This window comes from Plodia interpunctella, chromosome 3, assembly GCF_027563975.2.
Source record: "Plodia interpunctella isolate USDA-ARS_2022_Savannah chromosome 3, ilPloInte3.2, whole genome shotgun sequence".
NCBI lineage: Eukaryota > Metazoa > Arthropoda > Insecta > Lepidoptera > Pyralidae > Plodia > Plodia interpunctella.
In genome coordinates this window covers 1,995,761-2,021,059 of record NC_071296.1, presented here as the reverse complement: position 1 = coordinate 2,021,059, position 25,299 = coordinate 1,995,761, and the positions used below count along the sequence as shown (strand labels likewise).

The 25,299-nt window shown below is 34.9% G+C and overlaps 3 protein-coding genes across 5 annotated transcripts; 2 read left to right on the top strand and 1 right to left on the bottom strand.

Moving 5' to 3' along the window:
- Positions 1-214: 214 nt before the first annotated feature.
- LOC128683967 (solute carrier family 25 member 35-like) lies at positions 215-15,477 on the bottom strand. 2 transcript variants are annotated; one of them, XM_053770094.1, is made up of 6 exons: positions 15,290-15,477; positions 5,920-6,021; positions 5,053-5,228; positions 4,095-4,345; positions 3,366-3,584; positions 215-2,306 (listed from the first exon to the last, which is right to left on the bottom strand). In XM_053770094.1, exons 2-6 carry the CDS (start codon positions 6,013-6,015, stop codon positions 2,113-2,115), a joined length of 936 nt encoding a protein of 311 aa, XP_053626069.1. In that variant the 5' UTR covers positions 6,016-6,021; positions 15,290-15,477; the 3' UTR covers positions 215-2,112. The 2 variants fall into 2 exon arrangements, with proteins under 2 accessions (XP_053626069.1, XP_053626070.1); XM_053770095.1 differs by lacking the exons at positions 215-2,306; positions 3,366-3,584; positions 4,095-4,345; positions 5,053-5,228; positions 5,920-6,021 and adding exons at positions 7,696-11,145; positions 11,740-11,882; positions 12,893-13,219; positions 13,633-13,875.
- A 268-nt stretch (positions 15,478-15,745) lies between these two features.
- Positions 15,746-20,354, top strand: LOC128683965 (uncharacterized). The gene is made up of 3 exons (XM_053770091.2): positions 15,746-18,141; positions 18,371-18,474; positions 18,832-20,354. The coding sequence occupies exons 1-3, from the start codon at positions 15,840-15,842 to the stop codon at positions 20,302-20,304; spliced, it is 3,879 nt and encodes a 1,292-aa protein (XP_053626066.1). The 5' UTR covers positions 15,746-15,839; the 3' UTR covers positions 20,305-20,354.
- An 805-nt stretch (positions 20,355-21,159) lies between these two features.
- Positions 21,160-24,992, top strand: LOC128683966 (uncharacterized). Of its 2 annotated transcripts, none has more exons than XM_053770093.1 (3): positions 21,160-22,967; positions 23,070-23,179; positions 23,256-24,992. In XM_053770093.1, the coding sequence occupies exons 1-3, from the start codon at positions 21,275-21,277 to the stop codon at positions 24,837-24,839; spliced, it is 3,387 nt and encodes a 1,128-aa protein (XP_053626068.1). In that variant the 5' UTR covers positions 21,160-21,274; the 3' UTR covers positions 24,840-24,992. The 2 variants fall into 2 exon arrangements, with proteins under 2 accessions (XP_053626068.1, XP_053626067.1); XM_053770092.1 differs by having other exon boundaries at positions 21,160-22,973.
- The last annotated feature ends 307 nt before the right edge of the window (positions 24,993-25,299 follow it).

Below are 25,299 nucleotides of genomic sequence, written 5' to 3'. Positions count from 1 at the left end.
ATATATATATATATATATATATATATATATATATATATATATATATATATATATATATATATATACAAAAATAGATAAATCTTTTAGTTACGGTAGACAAACTCAATTTTGCTTCTAGGTGAAGCGGAAATATTATTAAATTAACTTACGTTTTACTTCTCTCTTATCGCTCAAATGTTAAGCTGTCACAGTCGTAACTAGGTCGTTGACAGTGAATTTTTTTTTCGAGATAATTTTTGTTTTTTTTTTTTTTAATTGATAACCTTACTTTTTTAAGTATTTGCGCAAATGTACATAATCTTTACATATATTTTTATTGAATATGCACATTACAAATTCATGTAATTTCATTTTAAACATTAATTACTTTACAAATTACTATTACTTTGTTTGATTATTTGAGTGATTTGATTGATTTGAAATTGTACACTTCAATAAAAATCATATCAAAATTATTTTTTTCATAATTTACAATATCTTAAAACGTGCTATAGGTGTATTTCCGCTTGACCTAAAACTATCTATAGCAAGGATCAAAGAGTGGTTGTGTTGTGAGGCTAAATTGGAAAAAACAATTAAAAAAATATGCTCACTTCTAGACTATCGTATTGGTTTTGCGTTGTTACTAACAATAGTGTTAAATTACAATTTATTACTTACACAAGATATAAGTACAAATGTTTTTATTTTCTACCTAGTAGGCACATTTTTTTTTTAATATACAATAAGCTTATTTTGTATCTAATAGTCTTTAAATATAGTTTGTATGTGTCAAAATTGCCTATTAAGAAAAGTTAACATTATTTATTAAATTACTTATGATCAATTATCAAAATTAGCCACAGCTTTTTGGTTAAAATTCGCCGTTTTGTGTTTGTATTTTAAATTTCACGACTTATGCGTATATTTTCTATATAAACAGAAGTGTGTGAAATGTATACAAATTGTTATTTAAAAATATGATTTGCGAATTTTTTATAAAACTATAAGGTGAGGTAAGACGGGGAAAGAGGGATAAAGAGTTATGATTGGAAAACAATAAAGTTTTATAGTTTTCGAGTAATAAACACACACCGTTATCACTTGGAAGCTATGAAGCTAAGCCAAATAGTTTCTAAGAAATAACACTATTCCTTCTCCCCTGTTCCACTCTCTTATCCCACCTGACTTTGACCGACACACGTACTTCCATTTCACCATCCGCAATGTGATAAGAATACGTCGCTCAATTATATAAGGCGTAGTACTTAGACGCGTCACATTAAGATGTTTTTTTTTTAATATAAAATATTTTTTTCATGTATCTGTAACTTGCCACAGTGCTTAATAAAGACTTATACAATATTCCTTTGTTTTATTGTTTGTTCTTTGTACAGTGTGTATAAAGAATAGAAAACAAATTGCGACACTGGTTTGTCAACCAATCTTGAACATTCTATTTGGTATTGCATTATATTGACAAAAATTATACAAAATAATTACTACTTATAATTTTTATTTACTCTCCCCTATATCCGTATGTATGTATAATATATTTATATACATATTATTTATATACTAATTATATTTTAGGTTACACACTGAACCGTGTTTTAATATTGATATTGTAAAATATTATATTCCGTGTCAATCTCAACCTTGACGTTGGCAAAATCATCGTTTTTGCGAACGATGGAGCCGCCTTAAACTAAAAAAAAAAGTGTCAAAAATGTAGTTTGTTAAAAAAACTGTTTCTACTCTTACTAGACAGTAGACGTAAATAGAGTAGGATTTAAGTTAGTTATCAGTAAAGTAATCTATCTATCTGTACTTTTCTTAAACTTTTATTTATTACCGAAGATACTCACTTTACATCTTGAAGAGTATCAGTAAGTAACGTTATTTTTTTTTATACTACTGAACAAGCAGACAGGCGAGTGGCACACTTTATGGGAAGTGGTCACCATAGCTTCTGTTCTTCTAGTATATATATAGTCCTTTGGAAAGAGCTAACTTTAACTTTGACTAAATAATATTATAGTTTGAAAAGTGTTAGTAGTTCCATCATAGGAATTACATAGGACGAACAAATTGCCTTATTGAAGACATTCTAAATTACTAACGAAAGCTTGGTCAACTCCTCACGCGCTCCTCAAGCACCTTCAGCTGGTCCCAGCAGACCAGCAGCAGCACAGAGTGAGGGCCGAGCCTCAGGTAGTTGGCCGTCACTCCCTTGTAGAGGCCCGCGGCGCCCTCAGCGCGGACCAACTTCACGAAGCAGTCCCACATGCCGCTGTAAAGCTTGCCCTTGTGCTGGCTGTCCACCGCTGGGAATCATAATTTATTGATTACCATCTTTCGATGAAAAAGAACTCTTATACGAAGGTGTCGGATGTATAGGATTTATATTATTTTTATTTATTTAACTTTATTGTTCCAAGTTAAAACATACTTATAAACTAATGACGAACTTAATGTTAAAATCATTATCTCCCAACTAACCAACAGGACAAACAGAAGAAAAAAAATTGTGCGCCGCAAAAAAGTAACACAAAATAAACTCGCATATACATAAATATAATAATAAATAAGCTAATATAAACCACATAAATATGAATGAATATGTAACAGGGTGGTTCGCAGAGCGATTCGACCGCTGCGGCTGCGCGGTCATTACAATCCGTCAATTTTCCTGAGGAAGGAATCATTTCCAAAATCAATCATTCATAAAATTGACATTACTACAGTACAGAGTAATTAATGTAAAGTCATATAGCAAAACTCATTCTTGTCTTTGTTAAAATTTGAAAATCGTAATGACAGCGCGACCGCAGCGGACGAAACACTCTGCGAACCACCTTACATCAAATATAGGTGAAGAAGTGAACCGTATCCAACAGGTGAACGGAAAATATTTAGGTTTCCTTACGAATATAGGTACGCTTCGGTGTCTACCTGTCAAGATCATTTTTTGACGACCAAAACATGGCACGATGAAGAACTTTTTGCTCAATAAACAATTATTGACAAGTATTGCATAGCATAAAAGTGACTGAACTAAAGAACATTATTTATTTATTTCATAAGGTGTGCAAAACACATTTTACAAAAAAAAAACATTATAAATTAAGAACTAGTTGTAGTCCAAAACACACTCAGAAAGTTTATAATTCAGAAATATAGACAGGATCAAAACAGAATTTAATAGCGCAGGTTTAATTAGAGATTAGTGGTTATTATTTAAGAAAAAAATAAACGAGTATTTTGAATTTCGCGGGTAACCACGAAATATCACCAAATAAATAACACTTTTATCTCTAATTAAACCTGCGCTGACGGTCGCCATTTTGGTTCAACTGCCGAGGATTGTACACATTATGATATACCTTGGTTGGACAAGCGTGTGGCGACGACATCGAAGGGATTCAGGCATATCGTCATGACGCCTCCTCCCAACACAGAACCGAAGAAGGACAGCATGATGGGAGACTTGGTGCAGAAGCCGTGGTCCAGGAGCCACTCCTTGGCGAACGCGAAGGAAACCATCTGTGAGCTGCTGCCGACCATGCCGCGGGGAATTTGAGGCTGCACCCCTCTGAATAGACCTATGGAGTGATATAGTCTGTCTCTAAAGAGTAGTTGGTGTTTATCAACGTTGAGCAGACTTAACTATTCTGTTTGGTGTTGCAATGGTAAAAAAATGTAGTTCTTTTAAAGTGCGTTTTCTACTCCTTTTATTTTCTACTCTACTAATAAGTAGACTGTATTTAATAATCTTACATACATTTCCCATTGGAATAGTACTTTTTACGAGATGACTAGGTATATGTAAGTATGAATATTAAAAAAATGGTTGAAATTTCGATAAGATTAGTTGTAAAAACGTCAAGATTAACTACTCCAATTTAACGTTATTTTATTGGCATATTTTGGGTCTCACCTCAAAAGTCAACGCTACACGAGCGTATTTATTGAAATAAACTAGTTATTATATCTTATTAGGCTTTTCGAGTTGAAAATCAACAAGTCGCAATTTTTTAAAGTTGCTCAAAAATATGATATTTGGCAAGTCCAGACTAGATCAAGAGAAACGGCTTGCAGGCTTTGTAGCTTACCTTTAAACCCTTCCTTCCTATACACATCAGCTAGTGCATTAAACGTCCCCGCATGGGAATGCTGGTAGCCAACAGCTATAGCCTTCACTGTTTGTGCTTGTAATCTCGTCTTCACCAGGAAGAAGGGAGTCCCGGCTATGGAGCCCAGCGCCCCGCCGACGCCCGCGGCCACGGCACCCTTGATGAGGGACGTCCTCCCCGACAAGTCGGTTGTGTAGCCGCGGCGCTCCGTGATGCGGTACACGCCTAATCTGGAATCAGAATGTTATTTATTTCAACTTTACTGTACTACTTGGGGGGGCATACCGCTATAAGTCATTTTCTGCCAGTCAAGCCTTCTTACCAAACAGAAAATGGAAAAAAGGGTGGTCATTGGCGTAGTTAACTATAATGCTTACAATTAGTGTGAAGGTGACTTAGTACCGACGAATAAGTTCGGGCGCAGTAGGTTACAGGTTACACCAATGCGACAATGTAAGAGCAAGAGTTTAGACAACGCGCGCGATCTTTGGTCTAGTGAAAAGACGAGCGCGTACCCGGCTATCTTGTTACATACTTCCGTTTCACCAATTAGCTACATATTCGACCGGGTAAAAAATAAAATATCGGAATGTATTTAAATAATCAAACACGATAATTAAATACTTTTATTGATCAATTTTATCAATTCTGAGATTTTCTATTTCTTTCGGTGTCATCAAAGTAAGTTTATTACAAATGATTTTTTACTCCAAAATTCGTGACGTCACAAAACATTACTGTCATAGTATCTCTATTTTTTTCTAGCTATTCAAGTCCCACTGCTGGACACTACCACGCGTCGAATCTTTTGACGTCATCCAAGCTCGATATAAAATCTTGTTTTTAATGTTTTTGATATTCGAAAAAGTATCTGTTTTGTTTAGTAGGAGAATAGCCGGTTAGCCAATTCTAATAGTTAGAAAATATAAAAATAGACCTGAAGGTGTTCAAAAAGAACTGGAAGCCGAGCATGGCGGGTAGCCCATTCTGCAGCGCGGCCAAGCCCTCTGCTCTAGCGATGACGTACAGGCCGTGAGGGACGCTCTTGTAGAACACAGCGTGCTGACCCTTCGCCTTCATCTCGCCCTGTAGTTGCAGCCGCGTTTTTACCACCTGCACAAGAGAGTAAAATATGGTCGGCGCCAATTTGCCTGGCTAGGCTAGCTATACAAACATTCTTTTTTTATCTATGGTTACAAAATAAACGAATTTGTACGGTTTGTTACGGTTTGTACGGTAGTTAGTTAGGTACTTAGTTAAAACTGGACCAAACCACACACTATCGTTGCCATCCAATAATGAAAACTAAAAAACATAGTAGATTGTGCTACTTACATTAGATTATAAATTTTATTAAAAAGTATTACAGTTTTCGATTGAACAGTGTTGCCACAATGTACTAAAAAAGGTGAGCGCCAAAATCTTTGTCGTAAATCGGGACTACGTTTAAAAATTTAAAACTATAATATTATCTGATAAAATTCTTTGCTGTTGGTAATTTAAATAGTTTTTGCTATAAATTACAATAAATTGATAAAATATAATGGTGGCGCCATGGCCTAGTCTTACTCATAAGACTGCCTATTAGTATATTGTGCTTATTGGCGCTTAAATCGTTATGCCGACTATACATTATCGCGAAACGGTTCGCGACAATTAGGCGGTTTCGGCATACATTGCTAGTTTTTCATTGCAGCAGTAAATATTGCGTAATTTGTTTAAGAACTTTTTCTTAAACAAATTACGCAATATTCGGTGATTGTAATACCTAATGCGACACGTTACCGGCATTAGGTATACCTACCTCGATAGGGTTGGTGAAGACCGTGGCAAACATGGCAGAAACACCACCCGTGACCAAGTCTATCACGTCCCGCTCCAAGCCTTGAGGTTTAGCCATTTTTAACTGGGAAAGTAAAAACTTTTTTATTATTTGATCCATGGTATGGTACCTACCGATAAACAAATCCAATTGCTATATAAGATACTTGGATCGTCAGATATTTTTGTTAATACCGATTTTACACAAAAAGTGTGAAGTTACACAGATAATTCACATGATGTGTCAATGTGTCTACTCATCTACCCATCTTAGCACGGATTGGAATTTATAGTTGTTTTGAGCGTGTTATCGTATCTGTGGCGCTGTTTGAAAGTTGATTTAACTCATACTTAATCCAATTTACACTAATAGGTTAAACAAGTACATGCTCAAATCACACTTATATATTAACTATGCTCAAATCAAAATGTGGGTTTGTTTATACTTTGCTATGCTAAGTAACAATTAACAATTAGAAATATATGTAATGAATGAAAGAAAGAAAAAACGTTTATTTACTCTAACATATTAGTACATACAGCACAGTACAAATAAAAACAAATGTAATGCTTGAGACAAAACTGTCTCCGCTCAGCATATGCCGTGGTGTGACCCACGGCGCTGGTCTTCCGCGTATGCCATAAATAAAACAAACAAAATAAAATAAAGAAAAACTTATTTATTCATAACATATTAATATACATCACGGGAAATGAACAAAATGTTAACTCAGCTTGTGCCGTGACGAAGAGCCATAACGCTGATTTTCAATTATCTTATTGTTTATATGATTAATTATACTGTAGATTTATAACACTGACGTCTTTTCTACTAATGTGATTGTGGGATTAGTAGGTAGGTACTCCGTATCTAGGTACCTACTAAATCCATGGAAGTGATTTTGAAGACATGTTGATGCATGTACCGTAAGGATTATCATGTAATGATATCTGTAAGTTTGATATATTAAATGAAAGATTTTAGACTTCATATTGAGTTCAATCATCAATAATTTAATGTTGTCGGCTCCACATTACCGCGGAAAATTTCGTTAAATTCTGACTGATTCGGCACAAGTTCCTGGTTTTTCATTACCTACGTCAACCCTGAAACCGCTCATACAAACTAGGTAGGTACACAATGTACGTGCATTCGCGCCGGCGGCGGCGAAGATAGTGTGGAGCCGGCGTTTTCTATTAAAATGAATTATACTTAATAGGTAAGTAATTAAAAATTAATGACCGTTAAAATATACTTTTATTGTTTATTAGATACGTTATCTACATCACTCTGTAGACCAAGGTTAATAAATCTCTGCGTATAGATTTACCAAAGTCCATGAAAACTTTATAGACGACGGAACGAGTTACAGAAATTATTGTTTAATCTGTGGACCAGTGTATGAGGTATATTTCCATACAACTTTCCGTCGATTCGGCTAACACACAAAGTGGCAGATTGGGCTCGTGTTGAGAGACAAAAAATGTCATGCAGCGATCTGTCTCGTTTCTCCTCAACACGTATTTCTAATACGTTAATCTTTTTTTTAAAAGAGCGTAATGGAATATAGATGGGCCATAGATTAGAAAAGGCCCCGGGGATGGGGTTAACGAGATATCTACGTCACTAACAACATACATGTTTTGCCCTTGGTATTCCCGTGTGAATTCTACGTTTTGTGAGCCGAAGCAGGAAGTTTCGAATAATATTAGCTACATATCCACATTTTTTACAGAAATAAAAATAAAACACTGGAAATCAACACCATAATTTATTTAACGAACATATAAATTAAAATAACTAACAAATGAATGAGGTTTGGTAAAATTGATTTGTACTAAATTTCATACTAAAACATAGACTTTAATATACATATGTACATGATTATAACATTATCAAACTACTTATATATAATACGTAAACAGGTAAACGGAAATTATCTACAAGTTGACAAAAACTGGTTAACCTGAATGAAGTTTCTTTAAAACAAACTTCAACGATTTATGTAATGTTAACTATAATATGTTTTTACTCTATCTGTCAATGGCATACATATTTAAGCTTAAAGTATGCTTTAACTTTTTTATGAATAAAAAAATATGTACTTATTTATTAATTTAAAACTTTTTTGCAAAAAAATTATGTACAAATAAATAAAAAATTATAGTAAGGTCTTCCTTCCTTATTGCTATCACTGTCAGGTTTTATTCAAGTTGCCTAAAGGCATCTGACATGACACGACGAATGTCGCCATCTAGTAGACGCATTATTTTTTGATCACAAGCGTTCTAACCACTGGACATACAACAAAGCAATGACTTTATATAGTATAGTATTATTTTATTATATAGTATTATTTTATTATATTATTTATATAGTATAGTAATTAAATAGATATGTTGTAGTTAGAAATAAAATTTGATCGCGTTTTTGAAAGTGCTTAATTATGGCACTAAGTCTGACTAGGCTCCAAAAACGGCTTAAAAGCCCCTGCACACCGAATTCGTATGCGACACGATCGGATGGAATATTTTTACAACCATGCATCACAATTATATACACACACATACAGAAAAGTCGTCGGCGTGCACAGGCCTTAAGGTTACATACACGCACACTAAAGCTATCACCACATTTTTTGTTAATTCATTTCTTATCTAAAAATATAAAACGAACAGAAGTTCTTATCGTCATAGATATTACAATTTATGCCGTACTATATAAAAGATTTTATTTTAAAAGTATTGACGTTTTCCATCACACAGTTGACTTTGCATAAATGTGATAAAGTTAACTCTGGTGGCGCTAGTGTGCAGCTTGGTGGGTCCTTCGAAATAAAACGTTAAGATTTGTCACCCTGCATATATAATATTTATTGTTTTAATATTTATTAAATATTAAACAATAAAAAAACATTATGATCTTATTATCAGACGTCGAAAAAAATACTTTACGTCATCGGTTTGTAATTCAAGGAAAAAAAAATGTTCTAGAACGCTAAATAAATAAATTGTGATATTGTTAAATAGGTATTCTTTCATCTATTTTGTTATGAGTTAAAATTATTTGGTAAAAATGAGTACACATTTTAAAAGCAAGTACAGAGATTAACCTATGAAAAATACAAAATTAAATGCCCATCTATTTACTATGTATACTGAAGAACAATACAAATAATTGTTGTCTACAAAGTGAAAATAGTCCATTTGATTTATTATGAACAAAAAACCGTTGAGTGTTTATAGTAGTTTTTTTTGTCAATTCTTCATGAAAAATATATATGATTATATGTTTGATATCTGATAAGCCAGAAAATATTTGTATTATTTTTTTGTTGGTCAGATTTTGATGAAATTTGGCAAAGAAATAGAATGGTTTTTGAGGCTATTCGTTACAAAAAAAATCTGAAGTAACATAGAAAATAAAACTCAGACGAAATAAGTAGGTATTTGAGATATTAAGTTTTGGCGATTTGTTTGATGTGATGAAACAACTATTCCGGATTTCTCAATTTTTCACTATTAGACCTAAATTGTTTGAGTGACCACAAATATAGGAATACAGCTTTGGTATAACGATTAATGTCTGTATATTGTGAAATAAATAAAAAAAAATAATTAACAATAGAAAAAACTGCTGTCTTTAAATTTACGTTTAGTATCTACCTATGCGAGAAAAAACAACAAAAAAAAAAACAAACTGCAACATTTTAACTATTATTCTACTAGGAACACAACATTTTAATTGTTATTAAAAATAAATAAAATTTGATAAATCGAATCGTTACAATCTAACTTATAAAATGCGTTAATTGTGCTACTTAATACTGTAGTATGGGAGATTGATTAGGAACGTATCGTTCTGTAAGGTCACATCAATTAGTATACTATATCAAATATGTACTCGACAACTATGATAATAAGCAAAGTCACAAATAAATATACCCCTTATATAAAGTGTTTGGTTTAATTTTGTTTGCAATATTTTTTAAAATTCTTTTAGACCCGTTGATGTCAATTTAGAAATTAACACTTGTATTATCACTCACGTTTTACTCTTTTTTTTTTTATAATAAATCTATGATTTTTAAGCACCATTATGTTAATATTAATTAATGAAAATATTTTATAATATATATTGTCCAAGACATACACGAAAACAAAATCCTTTTGGTAAGTTATACCAACTAAAAAGTAAATTCGCTAAACAATTATGCTAAGTAGTTTGAGTTGCGAAACAGACCAATCGCAAAAATATTCTACCATCTTATTTTGTAGAAAGCATCAGTTTCTAACATATTTGGTACAAAAAGCAATAATTTTTCTTATTTATCAAACAAAACATAGCATTTCGATGATCGTTTCTCAATTTATAATCTCTATACTAATAATATTATTGTCATCGTTACTAGGTATCAATTTTTGATAACGTTACGTCATAATCGTGTCTGCCATCAACTGGAATACCATTGAGTCACAATTGACTTGAGACTGGTTTCGAAGTCCCGGAACACGAGACAGCCTACAATGAAACTCCTACGTTTCAGCGTCTTGCCTTACGAACCGGTGCAAATGCGCCGATCAAACAATTGTTTGTGTTTGATTCTGCTAGATCGAGTGATAAGAAAAAAAACAAGTTTTTATTTGTACGTTAGTTTCATTAGGTACTCGGGTCTTCTTATTGTCCTTATTTATATTTGCCAACTTGTATGGGAACCTCCTGGAGAACTGTATTATAGGCCCTGCCCACATACGTCTTCAGTTCCCTAACATAATACACTTTTTATGAATTATCAATGAACTAGCGACTCATCTCGGGTTCGCTCGAGTAAAACCATAATAAATTATTATTCTCATGAATTATCTATTAAAAATCCGCATCAAAATCCGTTGCGTAGTTTCGATCGAGGCATACATACGGACAGACAGCGGGTAGCGACTTTATAGTGATAACATCTGTGAAATTGCATGGAGAATAACAAATATATTTTTAATTTTTACTAATGAACCAGTTCGCGTTTCTCAAAGCCCTTCTGCACATCCTTGAGCATGTCCCAGAAGACGAGCAGGAGCACCGTGTGCGGCGCCTGCCGCAGGTAGGACGGGCCCATGCCCTTATAGAACGCCAGTAGCCCTTCCGTCTTTGTTATTTTGCGCGCGCAGTCAACTATCCCCGAGTACAGGAGGCCTCGGCCTTCCGCGTCCACAGCTGTAATATATACTTGATTTCAAGTGAAGACGATAATCTCACACTAGTGTTACAAACTAATTCGAATTATTACGAATCACAAGTTGTTATATATAGAAAGATTATGTAGAAATAGAAATAAATTTATTCATAGCATACAAATATACATCACAGAAAACAAAGGTACATTGCTACAAAAGGGTACCATTTCAAAGATATGTACAAGTGACTCTGCAAGGGCATAGCAAGCACAGCTCCCAAAGGGAAAAAAAGATACGGACGAAGTAAACAAATGGGACATATAAGCAAATAGCTAAAAGCCTTTGCTAACAGGGTTACTGGTATCAAACGCCTCCTTAAGACTAATTGGGTACATCAAAACAAGCAAATTTTATTCTACTTTTCGTGATTCGTAGTTTTTTTTTTCATATAAAAAAATCTAATTTGCGATTCTACACATCTTAACTCTTTGTAATAAGCACACGAGACAGTACAATATCGTAGAAAGGAGAATTTAGATAAAAGTCGTAGAACAAAAGATGTTAGTGAATATGTACCTTATGGGCCATTGGAAGTTTATGCGTTTGATACCAGTAATAGTTGTGTGAAACTCACCCTGGTTATAAAGCCGAGTCATGATGACGTCCATCGGCGTGAGGGTGACAGTCTTGACAATAGCGCCGATGTTGCTCGCGACGAATGCGGACAGGTATCGCGATTGTTGGAACATGTCGCGATCGTCCATCCACTCTTTACATCTAAAATACGAATATTATTTGTTACTAGATGTTGCCCGGGGCTTTGCTCCCGTGGGAATTATGACAAAGTATAGCCTATAGAAATCTTGCATAATGTACCTTTCTAATGGTGAAAGAATTTTTGAAATCGGTTTTTCGGTAGTTTCGGATTCGGATTATTCGCCCCAAACATACAATCTCACAAACGCTTACCATGCACGGAACTGAACGCATATTTTTTTGCGTCCACACGTACTTTACAGGATGCGTACTCTATATGGGAAAGAGACAGCATGTGGACGTTAGGTGTTACAATATTCTATAGAAAATTCGTTGTGCACAGGCCTTTATTCGTATGGTCAGGAATATTGTTAACTAGCTGCTCCCTGGGGTTTGGCTCGCATAGGAATTTACAGGAAGGTTACATTCCAATATATGTACATAGTTTATTTATGTACATTATATATGCTTTTAAAATTTGTATATTTAAATGTATTTCATCCCAATCTAGCTCGATGGGAAACAAAAAAAAATGAGCCTTGAAAATTATTTATAAAAATTATTTATATACATATTTTTAAATTTGTTTGAAAAAAACAATTGTTGCATAAGAGAAAACATTTGAAAAATTAAATTGTTTACACAAGCAACAAAAAAGCACTACTATTTTTATCACACATTTATTTAGTTTTCGTCACGTTTCAGTAATATATACTTATGTAATCGTATAGGTTAATCATGGCACTCATTAATTTGCTAATTCAAATATTGAGTACATATTGTTATCATCTTCTACAAGAGTGGTAATAAACTTTCCGAGTTTAAATTTCCAGTACTAGCTTTATAATTGGACTTTGTCTGTGTAAACTTGAACATGAATCAGATTAAAAAAAAAAACTAGTTTATTTAGTGACTGTCATTTTCATTCTAAAGATTTGATAGTTATGACTTATTCTTTACAATATACCATTATAAATTTTATGCTCAGGAATGGATAAAAATAAATAAAGTAAAATTTTAAAAATACTCACATTGCATATGACGCTATTTGTGACGCAGATCCAATGGAATTCCTTAACATCATTCCATGAGCACCTCTCCACAGACCACCAATTCCATTTTTTCTATATATCTTCATCAATGCGTATATGAACCCACTATGGGCATGCTGGGTGCCCACTGCGATTTTCTCCGCAGAATATGACATGAGTTGGGTCTTCACCAACTGTAGGGGACTACCAAATAAAGCCCCAGACATCCCAGATATAGAACCAAAGAATAAACTATTTACAAATATAGTGTTCCCATTTTTGTCTCGTAGTAATCCACAGTTGTCCGCTTGCTGGTATATGCCTAACCTAAAATAAAAATTGTTTTTAATATTTTGGTTAATACTTTCACGATTCCCATGACACTATGAGTGTATCATACAATCATGACCTTCAGGCGATATAGATAAGATCTTATGTAAAGAAATAAGTAGAAATATTTGTTATAAATTAAATAAATATATAAAAAATAATAATTATGGCAAGTAAATACATAAATTATTAGTTTGAAAAGACTGCAGCAATTGCATTAAACTCCTTTCCTTACATTAATAATGAATTGGCCTGTATTGAAGATTTCCCAGAAAAAGCAAATCATTGAAGCTTATAATAAGCTGTAAATGAATCAGCAATATCAAATTAAAACAGAATTGGCTCCTGACACGGTCTGAATCGAAACTATCAGTATACTAAATTTAATATTGATTTATAAACAAACTTACCTAACACCATTAACCACTAATTGAAACCACAAAGCTGGGACAAGGCCTTTTTGCAAAGCCCCAAGCCCGTCATGTTTCACAATGGTGAACATTGCATGGGGTATATTCCTGTAGTGCACGACATGCTGACCTTTCGCCCGTAGCTCGCCTTGAAGCTGCATGCGGGTCTTGACTACATCAAATGGGTTGCTGAAGAAGCCAGCACCCACTCCAGCTAGGCCTCCCACAACGAAGTCCATTGTACTATGAATGTTGAATCCACATGTCACTTTTTTTAAATGTTTATTTTTACTGGTTTCAATTTAGGTTTGAAATTCAATTTATTAAAGTAAATTTGTTAATTTGGCTGTTTTAGTTTTATTTTTGTACCCATCATTGAATAGTTAATGTAATAAAAGTTGTGGAATTGTACTGAACAAATGAACTGAAAACAAATAGATACCTACCTAACTTTATTATCTTGTTTGTTCTGTACAAATCCTTCAGCAGTGGAAACATTTTTACTTTTGATCATGAACTCACAATAAAAATCATATTTTTTAGACTTTAGACTGACATAAGTAAGTCTTCAGTGTTTGCTTATTTATATTTCGATTCATAATAGATTTCTTTGTGGGGTAAATAAATAATAAATAAATATATTAGGACAAATCACACAGATTGAGCTAGCCCCAAAGTAAGTTCGAGACTTGTGTTATGAGATACTAACTCAATGTTACTATATTTTATAACAAATACATATATAGATAAACATCCAAGACCCAGGCCTATTAGAAAAATATCATTTTCCATCATGACCCGACAGGGGATCATACCTAGGACCTCTCAGTTCAGTGGCAAGAACTTTACCACTGAGCCACCGAGGTTGTCATGTTTAAACATAAGGAGGGGTAATGTTTCAACATTTTAATTTGTCAAATGAGTGTAAATACATAACAGTTAAACCCATTTGACAAAAAATATTTAACATTAACTCAGGAAAAAGGTCCACATCATGAAAATATACATTTATTTTTATTGATCTGGGGGAACAGAGTTCATTAACCATACTCAATAAATACATGTTTAATGTATGAAATGATTTCTGATTTTCTATTAAAATATTGAAAACAGATGTGAAGTTATTACATTTTATTTATTTATTTATTTTTGTAGAACATCACATAGTATAAAAAAAGTTGTTTCCCTCTGTCTGTCTTTATTTATGCTTAGATCTTTAAAACTATGCAACGATTTTTATACCCATAGTAAGATACCTGAGGTAGGTTTAAATATACAACTGGTTATGATTTTACCTGAGCAGAACTGGTACATGCTACTAGTACATTATATAGAGTATATATTATAGTATGCGTGTATAATCGCTACGATTATTATTTTCTCCCTAGATCATAGTAAAAAATCGATGAAATATAAATATTATAAATTTACAGATTCAGAATGTTCAGCATACAGAAATTGGATATCTTAGGTATTCTAAATATTCCTAGCGTATTCAATATCTTGTCGAGTATAATGTTATACCTACGAACAACAATAACTTATAAAAATTTTACTTAAAGCTGGTGAAATTCATATGATATTATTAAAATAAATTGTCCACATGATTTTGTCTCAATCATGATCGTGAGTAACCAAAACAAATATCTATATTTACCTTATTTAAATTTGATTAGGAACAAATCATCTTCTATTATGCCACACGAATATTGATACGATCATATTCCTTGTGAACTAGGTATGTAACACTACAGTAGATTTAATTTATAATTGCGATCATAGTACGATATAAATTGTAATGTTTCGTAATAAAATTTTCCTAATGAATTTCGCAGAATTTATGAATTGTCAAAGTGACATGACAGATGATGATGACAGCGAAGCTCAGCTGATCATCACACGATCGGATTTTTTTATTACAGCATTATACATATAATTCAACATGCTTGATTTGTTTCTTTATTTAGTAAAATTTTAAAAAACATATATATAAAGCCATTATTATTTAATTTTTAATTTCGTAAAAATCTACTTCTGTCTATTACGGCACTAGACTTCAAGTAAAAACTTATTAAAGGTATTTACTATTTTGTTTACGGATTAATACAAAAAAATAAATAAGACATTGTCATATTTGATGAACCTCGCAATGACTCACATTGCCCTAAATTTTAAGTGTAAATAAATAATTCACTAAAAACATAAAAATGGCCGTTACCAGCGGCATGTTCCTATTTGAAGTAGTCATAGAAAAAGTGAACACTATGGTGGACAGTCGGGCATTAGTTATCCGGAGCGACTTTGCTGACATATTTTCATTGGAATTAAAAGACCCCAAGCAAATGCACATAGTGATACCTGAGCCACCACCGTTGCCGCCAGATCCACCTGGAAAAAAGAAAAAGGCAAAACCAAAACCAAAAAAAGGAAAAAAAGGAAAGGTAGAGGCCCCGCCTCCAGAGCCTGTGATACAGTCCGGACAGTCTGTGTTATTCACCAGCACAGCGGAGTTCCTCATTCAAACAATGAAGTTGTTCCCCATGGAACTCTCTCTCTGGAATAAAGAAGACAACTTAACATTCATAGGCCTTTCAAGAATCGATTGGGATCCCCAATTTTTAAAATATTTAGAAAGAATCTGCGATGGTCTGGAAGCACAGCCAGTGACTTTGACTGAAGAGTACAACGTGTTTGAAGAAGGCACTGCAAAATTAATGGCTAAAATAGGTCTTCAAATCAAATTGTCGTATCTGACAGACAAAGTCACCACAGCGTTCCGGACGCTTTCAGAGGACCCAGCTGTGAAGAAATATTTGTATACCGGTATCAATTCAAAAACAACGTCTTATGTTTGCACCATGAAGACGAGTGAAGAAACATTCATAGAAAATTCGAATAAGATAGAGAACAACTTTGTACAAGATAAGCCAAAGAGTGACAAGATCGTCTATGCAGATTATAAAAATGCACCTGGAGCCAATCTCACTTTCTTCAATGAGGGTGACTATTGTTGTATGGGCAATGCTGACAAACCTCCTGAATCGATTTATAGGGCTCCAGAAAAATGTCCTGATGTTGATTTCATAGTAGATTACGTAAGGAAGATTATTGTTTCATGTAACGATAACATGAGAATGTTAACACCTCGCCCAACTATTTCACCAAGGGTTAAAGCGACCGATATTGACAGACTTTGTTACTGCCAAGAAACTAAATGGCCTGAAGGTCAACTAGCAGATAGATTCAAAGATACGGTCCAAAAGGCACCTTGCCCTGTTTGCATAAATGCTGGAAAGAAACCTGAGGGATCTCGCGCAGCTACATTTGATATAGCAAATATAAGAGGTCCATGTGGGAGACCTGATTGTAGAATTGCCAGGGATATGAGAGCATATATAGAAAATCTAGTTGAAGAAGACGACAAGGTGTTCGATCTAAACACTCTTATGGGACCTTGTGGAAGTAAAACTTGTACGCTAGCCCAGAAGATACAGGAGTTTATCAGACATGAGGGAGTTTTTACTCATGAAAATACTCAAGAAGGGCTCTCCACCCAATGCGGCTGCCTGGAACAAATGAAAAAGGCATTGACGGTTCGAGAATCATGTTCTTCAGTATGTTCAAAAGATTGTCAAGAGGCCGATACCGAAGGAGAGAATCGATGTGAAGGAAAGTCTTGTCCATTTTCTAGTGGCAATCAAATATATAATGTGTTCTATTTTACTGTAGAGCACGACTTTGAAAAAGATAATCAAAATGAAACCGACGACCCATCTAATACAGAATCTGACAAATATAAGTACTGTCCAAAAGATTGTCCTAGCAGCATGAAAGATTCAGAAAATATATCTTGTTCTAAAACAGCTTGTAGCAGTGGAACAGTAAAGACTCCGGCAGACCCGGATGACTCAGTGTGTGCTATGGTATGTCCAGGCAAAAAGACTGTACCCCCTAGCCCGGCTGATAGCGATATCGTGATACATTTCGATAATATACATAATCCTTGTTGTGTGAAATCTTGTGATGTCGCAGAGACTGTCAAAGATTTCATTGTTGACTCGGTGATGAGTAAGAAAAAAAAGACTGAAGATGAGGATCCATGTTATTGCGACTGTACATGTACATTTAAATTTTCAAACAAAACCACATACTGTGCAGTGTGTGGAGGCTACGAATGCTTAGGGGAAGATATGAAAGATCAGCCTGAGTTCGCGAAACCCCATCCTTGTCCCATATATCACAAACTCTACGACAAAAAATATATTAAGACACCTAACCCATTCCCTGATGAAGAAAAAGCTAAGCCAGATAATGCCAGCATAAAAACTGGAGGGTCAAAAGGGGGAGGTCAACCATTAGAGAGAAAAATGACGTCTTCACGTTCTATGAAGAGTTTGTCAGACAAGAAATCGGAACGAAGAAAATCGAATGTTGAAGAAAAAAAGCCGAAGAAAACAAGTATGGAGAAGAAGAAGGTAGGGAAGTTTACAGCCAACGTAGATGAGTCAGGTAAGAAAGGACATTTGAATTGTTTTTATCTGATATACAACCAAAAACTGATACAGAGATTGGGTGTTAACAGCAGCCAAATTTCATTGATTTTTGATACGACTCTGTGGACTTCAAATGTTATACCAAAATCTCGATGTTTTTAGCTATTGGTATATAGTAGTTATTAGTAGTTCAGTTAAATAAAATTGTCAAATTATTTGTTTAATTTAATAATGTTTTTTTTCAGCCCCCGCTCTAGTAGAAAAGAAGCCAGAACCGAAGTACCCATATCCCCAAGTTCCGAAAAACATGGGCTGGAATTGGACTGCCGATGACATCCCTGGATTGAAGGTATAGTTGAAACAGGCAGATGACTGCATTTTCAGTTGCATCTGTTGCTTTGCGTTTGCCTACCTATCCACACGACCCTCCTATACTTAAGCGACCTTATCTATACTTAAGGAATTCTAGCCTTAGCAGTGCGTCCTAAAATGCGTTTGTAAAAAAAATTTCGTCCTATTACAGACTAACATTTTAGCAGCTAACAACTTATTTAGTTAGGCGTTTTTGTGAAAATACTTTAATTCATTAACGGCTTTACAGTGTTAGCTATTTAGCTCTATTTGCATTATTTACAAGTGGAATACGCTCAATTTAGATTTTTATTTTTATTTTTTTTTACAACAAGGTCACACTTTCCGCTTTCAGTTTCGCCCACAATGGAAGCCCGGCGCCGCTAATAAGATCCTTGTAAGGAGGTACCGGGCAATTCGGGAAGGTCTTGATAGTATCATCGCCAAGAAGAAGCGAGCAATGTTGCAGCGTAAAAAGAAAGTAGACCTAAAGCCAACGCTGGTAGTCAAGAAACTGGATGGAGAATATACCGTAACCATGGAAGTGTTCAAGAAGTATTCCAAAGAACGACTTTTATTCCAACATCCGTATGAAGATAAGCCCCCGCTTGTATACACGATTGGGAAAACGGAGGCGGAGAAAGAGAAAATACAAAAACAAAGAGAAAGGAGGGAAAGGCGAGAAACGAGACGGAAATGCAGGCTGCTGCAGTCTACGTTCAGAGATCGATGTCAGGAGATTTGCGTGAAAGCTTACAATCAAGCTATTGGGATCCTGCCATTGCCAAATCCCAATGATCCCGAATGTCCGTGTCAACTACATACCCCTCACGAAAGCCCTCCCATCGATTCGTGTTCGTGTTCTGAAGAAGGAAGCATCTCAAGTGAAGACACTGATGGCGACGACTGGACCATTGAATTTTCTCCACCTGCAGCTAGATACGACGCGAAAGCTAAACATCCTCCTGTAATGTGCGATAATGAGAGTCAATACACTTATTTAGACTATAGAGTTAAAATACTCGATAAACATGGAAATCAAATACCTCGATTTTTTAAGGGCCCCGACGGGAAACAAGTTTGTAGTGATTTGGGTGGATTTTGGGGTCCCAATAAGGTTTGGTTGGAAATTAATAAAGATGGCTATTTGGGGCCCGACGGAAGATGGGTTCCTATGAATTTTACAGGTCCAGATGGTATGCTCTATTCAGCAGAAGAAGGTTTCTTTGTTGACAGTAAAGGTCAGAATCTCAAAATAGGTATAGATGGGTATATCGATCAAGCTGGTAAATGGGTATGGTATCCAAAGAGACCAAAGCCTGCAAAATCTGCAGCATCGTCTTCAGCTGCCAGCAAGGTCCCTGGTAAAAAGGTAGGAAAAGGAGAACCTGCTGATGCTCAGAAACCCAAAGTTACTTCAAGAGCATCGTCCCCACCGAAGCCAGCAGGAGACGCCGCTAAGGGAGGTGATAAAGGAAAGACAGGTAAGACTGTAACTTATGGGTCGAAGCCTAAAACTGTGATGAACGTTGCATTCGCATCTCGGTACAGAACAAACACATGGCAGTATGGAGAAGCTAAGACACCTTTGATAGAACAAAAGAAACTGTCGAAATATCAGGAAATCATGCGGGGACTCATGATGTACGATGATATAGCAATGAAGATTCCGACAAAGCAGAATCGCGCTTCCAACACTGGAGTGTTGAAACCTAGTTCGCCTTACAATACGAATATGACGACTGGCATCGCTTTGACTGGCATCCCATCCCAAGATTACAGGGAATCTCTAATACAAGATGGAACTGAAGGGTCTTCTAATTATTAAATATTCATAAACTAATCATTAGCATGTAGTACGTAATAATTTATTTGGAAATGTTATATAATATTATTTATTAAATAAAGTAATTTATTCAATTCTTACAGTAAATTAATTTTCTCCTTCTATTTGTAATTTTAAGTTTAATTAAGACATAATGAGACTTTGTTATTTCTATTATATATAAAATTACGAAATATACCTACATAAATATAAATAAATAGTTATTATTCAATGCATGGTTTACTCGATATTTGTTTATATCGCCAAATAAAATATCTCGTCTGAGAAGTTAGGCGTTTTTATGGGTGCGATTGGGAATATGTATCGCGTAGGTAGGTATATTGATTGTTTAAGTTTAAAATATGTATAAATATCTAGGATTTGTGCCAGGTTGGGGTAAATTTCTATGAAATCCTTTTCCGAAAATCTTTTTTAGTCAGCCGAATAGTGAATTAATCAGCTAACTTATGGTCAGCAAATATATATCTAAATTGGTCTGCATTTTGCATAATTCTGGACAGGAAAATAATTATTTTGTCAGCAGAATCCAGCCTGGATGTCACTCTTGACTGCTTGACCCAACGGAACCTAATGGACCCCAACGAAACAGCAGATCAAATCTTGATGATCAAATTTTGCTGCCCAAATGATTATTTGGCTGACCTGCTTATGATTATAAATTGTTGACCATTTTAAAAACCACCCGTCGATCAACGGCCGTGGGTAAGCCGTTTATTTTTTTTTTATTTGGCACAATAGGAGTAATATCCTCCAAGGAGTTACAGTTCAGTACCTACCTAGTTAATTTAAATGTAACCTATTTGTTTGTGGAAAAATAAAAGCCAGTTTTCGACAACTAATTGTCATTCTTCAAATTTATTCATTTGGTTAGGTTAAAAATTACAAGTATTTCAATAATAAAATAATTAAAAGGTTTTATATTATAACAATGTTTTAGGTTTACTAATGAAAAATGGCTTTTTCGGATTCAATGTTTTTGTTTGAGATAATATTAGAGAAATTATCAAGTTTCATAAATTGTAAGACGTTTATAATAAGAGGTCAGTTCGCTGATGTATTCTCTGTCGAACTCAGAGACCCCTTTGGGATTGTTGTTGTACCAAAGAAGAAAAAAACAAAACGAAAAACTATACGAAATACCAAATCACATCCAAAGCTAACAGAAAAGTCGAAACTGAAATGTGGGCAATCAATTTTGGTAAGAAGTCAAATAGAAAAATTAAAATCAAACATGGTAAGCTTTCCGATCGAGCTTTCTCTTTGGGATTGTTTTAATCCTGAAGATAAACTAGGCTCTACGCAAATATTTTGGGACCAGGCATATATCAACTATTTAAGTAAAATAATAAACAAAAGTAGATGTCGTAGATCAGTGACGATACGAGGGGACTATAATGTGTTCGATGAAACTACTTCTAAACGTATGGCCACTGTAAGTCTTAAAATAAAATTTATGCACATCAAACCCAATACTGGCAAATCGATTAGTTCATACATAAATGCAAACATCGTGGGCACCCTACTAAGACCCGTGCCAGCTCCGAGACTGGAGCCAGCCCCAAGTGCCATTAGTAATAACCAAAATAATGTAGAGCCCTTTGAGACTGGTATTGTCGTAGCTAAGTATAACAGAAAAAAAGAAAGCAGTGGAAGAAAAAATAATAAAAAATTGAACCCGAATAAAAATATTTCGCCTTCAGTAATAGCTAATGAAATAAATAATGAGTCTATACGAAAGGAAGAAATTAAACCAGATAAAAACCAGGTTGTAATGCATAGAATAAGTAAAAGTCTAATAGATATTTCAAAATGTCCTTCACAATCTGACCAAATTTATGATCTTGGCATAGCCAAATCGAAATCTTTCACTATAATAAAAAAAACAGTTCAGCCTAATGCAATGGATTATATTTTTGGAGATCAACGCCAATCATTCGGAAATAAAGTTTATTGTGTAGGATACTTTACAGTGGAAAATGCTACGGCACCACCATCACCAAATCAAGGAACTTCTGACATCGAAAGTTCTGGAAAATCTGTAGAAAGCAAACCCAAGTACAAAATAAGAATATGTGATAGCGAATGTCCTGGGAAAAAATTTGGTGGCGAAACAGATTCACAAAGTCATTTGTCTATTGATTTACCAGCGGATGCTGAGAACATAATTTCAGTAAAAAAATGCGAAGCAGTTGAGTGTAATGCTAAGAAACATAAAGAACCACCGCCCAGACCAGACGATCGCATTTTGATAGATTTGGGCAGACCACAAATTGCACAAAAAATAGAAGAAGTTGTGGGTGGTATAGACGCTAAACTGAAATTGTTTGACGATCCATGTTTTTGTACTTGCGAGTGTACATTTGGGTTTACAAAAAAAACTACGTATTGCAAAGTTTGTGGAGGTTATGAAGTGGTAGGTGAAGAAATTGTTGGGAAGGACGGCCAGGCACCATTCCCATGTCCTATATTTCACAAACTGGACAAAAATAAATCAAGAACAATGATGAGTACATCCGGGAGCGACAGTAAAAAAACTGGGAAATCATTTTCCAAAACCGATAAACAAAACTCTGAAGCCGAAAAGTCTAAAAAAGGAAAACTTAAAAAAAAGGACGATAGATTTAAATTTAATTATGGTTACGAAGGTATACGTATGTATAATTAACCGTTTTTTTTTTCCTTTTTTTTATCAGTGGTTGTTTTTATTTTTTTAATATAATATGATGAAACTACTTTTTAATTTTCAGCACCTCATATTGGGCATAGCCAATGCGCTATGCCATGTAAAGGGACGCTAGGTGCCGTACCAAAACATATGGGCTGGCTTTGGACAGCCGAAGATATACCTGGAATGAAGGTAAGCACTAAAAAAGTAAATCAACAAGACTTTAGGAATGTATTTACATTTTTTTTTCAAATATATATTTTTTTAGTTTCGTCCTATGTGGAGGCCTGGTGCAACAAATAAACATGTCGTAAGATTGTTAAGAATGGCTAAAAACCCAGGTGAAATTATGGCTAAAAAGAGAAGAAGAGACCAAAAGCCTAAACGATCCCTAATTCGGCCTTTGCTTATTGTACATAAAAAAGATGGAGAATATACGGTCACAATGGAAACTATGAAAACTTACAATAAACCGCGCGCAATTAACCAATATCCTTATGAAGACAAACCTCTGTTAACATATACTATAGGTAGAACAGAAGCGGAGAACAGAGATAGACAGAAGAAAAGGGAACGAGAACACAGACGTCTAGAAAGGATGCAACGACACTTTATTCAAAGTGCATTTAGAGATATGTGCCATGAAATTTGTTTGAAGACATACCAACAAGCGCTGGGTATTCTCCCAACCACAGAAAGTCCAGACTGCCCTTGTTTCCCAGCGCACCCCGACGCTATGCAAGCGAACGAAGATGTTTCGTGTTCCTGTTCTGAAGCAGAGTCACGGGAAGCTTCCGATACGGATTCTGACGAATGGATTGTAGAATTCACACCACCGTCTGCTAAATTTGACCCCAAGTTTAAGACAAAAAAGATTGTCAAAGTAGATAATTCAAGTCAATATACCTATTTGGACTATAGAGTTAAACTTTTTGATAAGTTCGGTAACCCTGTACAAAGATTTTTCAAAGGACCGGATGGTAAACAACAATGTAGTGACTTAGGAGGATTTTGGAGTCCAGAGCACAAATGGTTAGAAATAAATGTTGATGGATTTATTGCACCAGACGGCCGGTGGGCTCCTAATTCATTTATTGGACCGAATGGAGATATTATAGAAGCTGAAGGAGGGAAATTCCAAATAGCTAACGGGAAATGGTTGGTTATAGGAATAGATGGTTATGTTGATGCTCAGAACAAATGGCGCGCCTATTCGAGGCCGCGAGCTCCGCCTCAGGAGAAAAAGAAAGTTATTAAAAAAGATAAAGGTGCGGCCGGCGACAAGAAGGCCAAGCCGGTGTCCAGCAAACCTTCTGAAGTGTTCAGCTGTTTCGGAGACGTATCCCCTAAATTCTTATCTGAATTGGGTATTGTGGGGCATGGGACGGATAAGAAACAACTGTATGCGGCTCTGAAAGATTTGATAGCGCGAGGCGAACAGGTGAAGATTCCCGAGCGGCCTCTAGTGCCCCGTTTGCCGCCAGGCAAGGGAAGAAAGATTCAGATACGTACTCCTAATATATACGACGCTCGAAACCTAAAGTGTCAACATCCTACACCTTCGTCTAAGGGAATTTTGGCTGTTAATACTGAAGGCGATAAGGTCTATTTTAAGATGAAGGATGCTAAAAATAGGAGGCCGAAGCAGCGGTTAGAAGATTTGACCCGGCGAGGTATTAGTTTAAGTTCTTTCCATGTGCCGTGTTTCCATTCTTTTATCAATGCTGAGATGATGAAGAAGCAACTACAAGAGAAGATGATTGCTTCGAATCCACACAATAAGAGCGTTGCGACAGAAGCTCATCCCGGTAACGTTCTCGTGTATCCCGGCAACTTGCGTCCCACAACATAACCAAGACATTAATGTTTAGGAATAGGAATTTGTGATGTTAATGTTAATTTATAGGAAATAAGTAGAAATTGTTTTCATTTGGTATTGTACTAAGTTAAATTGGTAACGTTATATAATGTAAGTTGTTTTAAATATATATTTTGAACCGTTAAACTTGTTGTATGCTTTATACACTTCTACACTGTCAATGAGATTTAGGTACTTACTCTATAAATATATTATTTTATGGGCAGTTCGATTGTTTGAGTTATAGTACATAGTACTGCCATTGTTACGGAGGGTTTAAGAATCTAATAATGATTTATTATTGATTATTATTATGTGGTAATAGGCACAAAAAGGCGCTACTTATTATAAAAGAACTCTCTTGAAGGATGCTTTGAGTAGCTGTTAAATGTTAACTGTGGATCAGTTATCGATAAGTATTTTTTCATTTTTATTCAATTTTATTCATTTTTTA

Bases quoted from the DNA above. Each gene is read 5' to 3' on its own strand.
- LOC128683967 (XM_053770094.1), bottom strand. From the start codon at position 6,015: ATGGCTAAACCTCAAGGCTTGGAGCGGGACGTGATAGACTTGGTCACG. The intron at 3,585-4,094 runs GTAAGCTACAAA...ATCACTCCATAG, and splicing joins TAGGAAGGAAGGGTTTAAAG to GTCTATTCAGAGGGGTGCAG. The intron at 2,307-3,365 runs GTATATCATAAT...TATGATTCCCAG, and splicing joins CACACGCTTGTCCAACCAAG to CGGTGGACAGCCAGCACAAG.
- LOC128683965 (XM_053770091.2), top strand. From the start codon at position 15,840: ATGGCCGTTACCAGCGGCATGTTCCTATTTGAAGTAGTCATAGAAAAA. The intron at 18,142-18,370 runs GTAAGAAAGGAC...GTTTTTTTTCAG, and splicing joins AGCCAACGTAGATGAGTCAG to CCCCCGCTCTAGTAGAAAAG. The intron at 18,475-18,831 runs GTATAGTTGAAA...TTCCGCTTTCAG, and splicing joins ATGACATCCCTGGATTGAAG to TTTCGCCCACAATGGAAGCC.
- LOC128683966 (XM_053770092.1), top strand. From the start codon at position 21,275: ATGGCTTTTTCGGATTCAATGTTTTTGTTTGAGATAATATTAGAGAAA. The intron at 22,974-23,069 runs GTATGTATAATT...TTTAATTTTCAG, and splicing joins TTATGGTTACGAAGGTATAC to CACCTCATATTGGGCATAGC. The intron at 23,180-23,255 runs GTAAGCACTAAA...ATATTTTTTTAG, and splicing joins AAGATATACCTGGAATGAAG to TTTCGTCCTATGTGGAGGCC.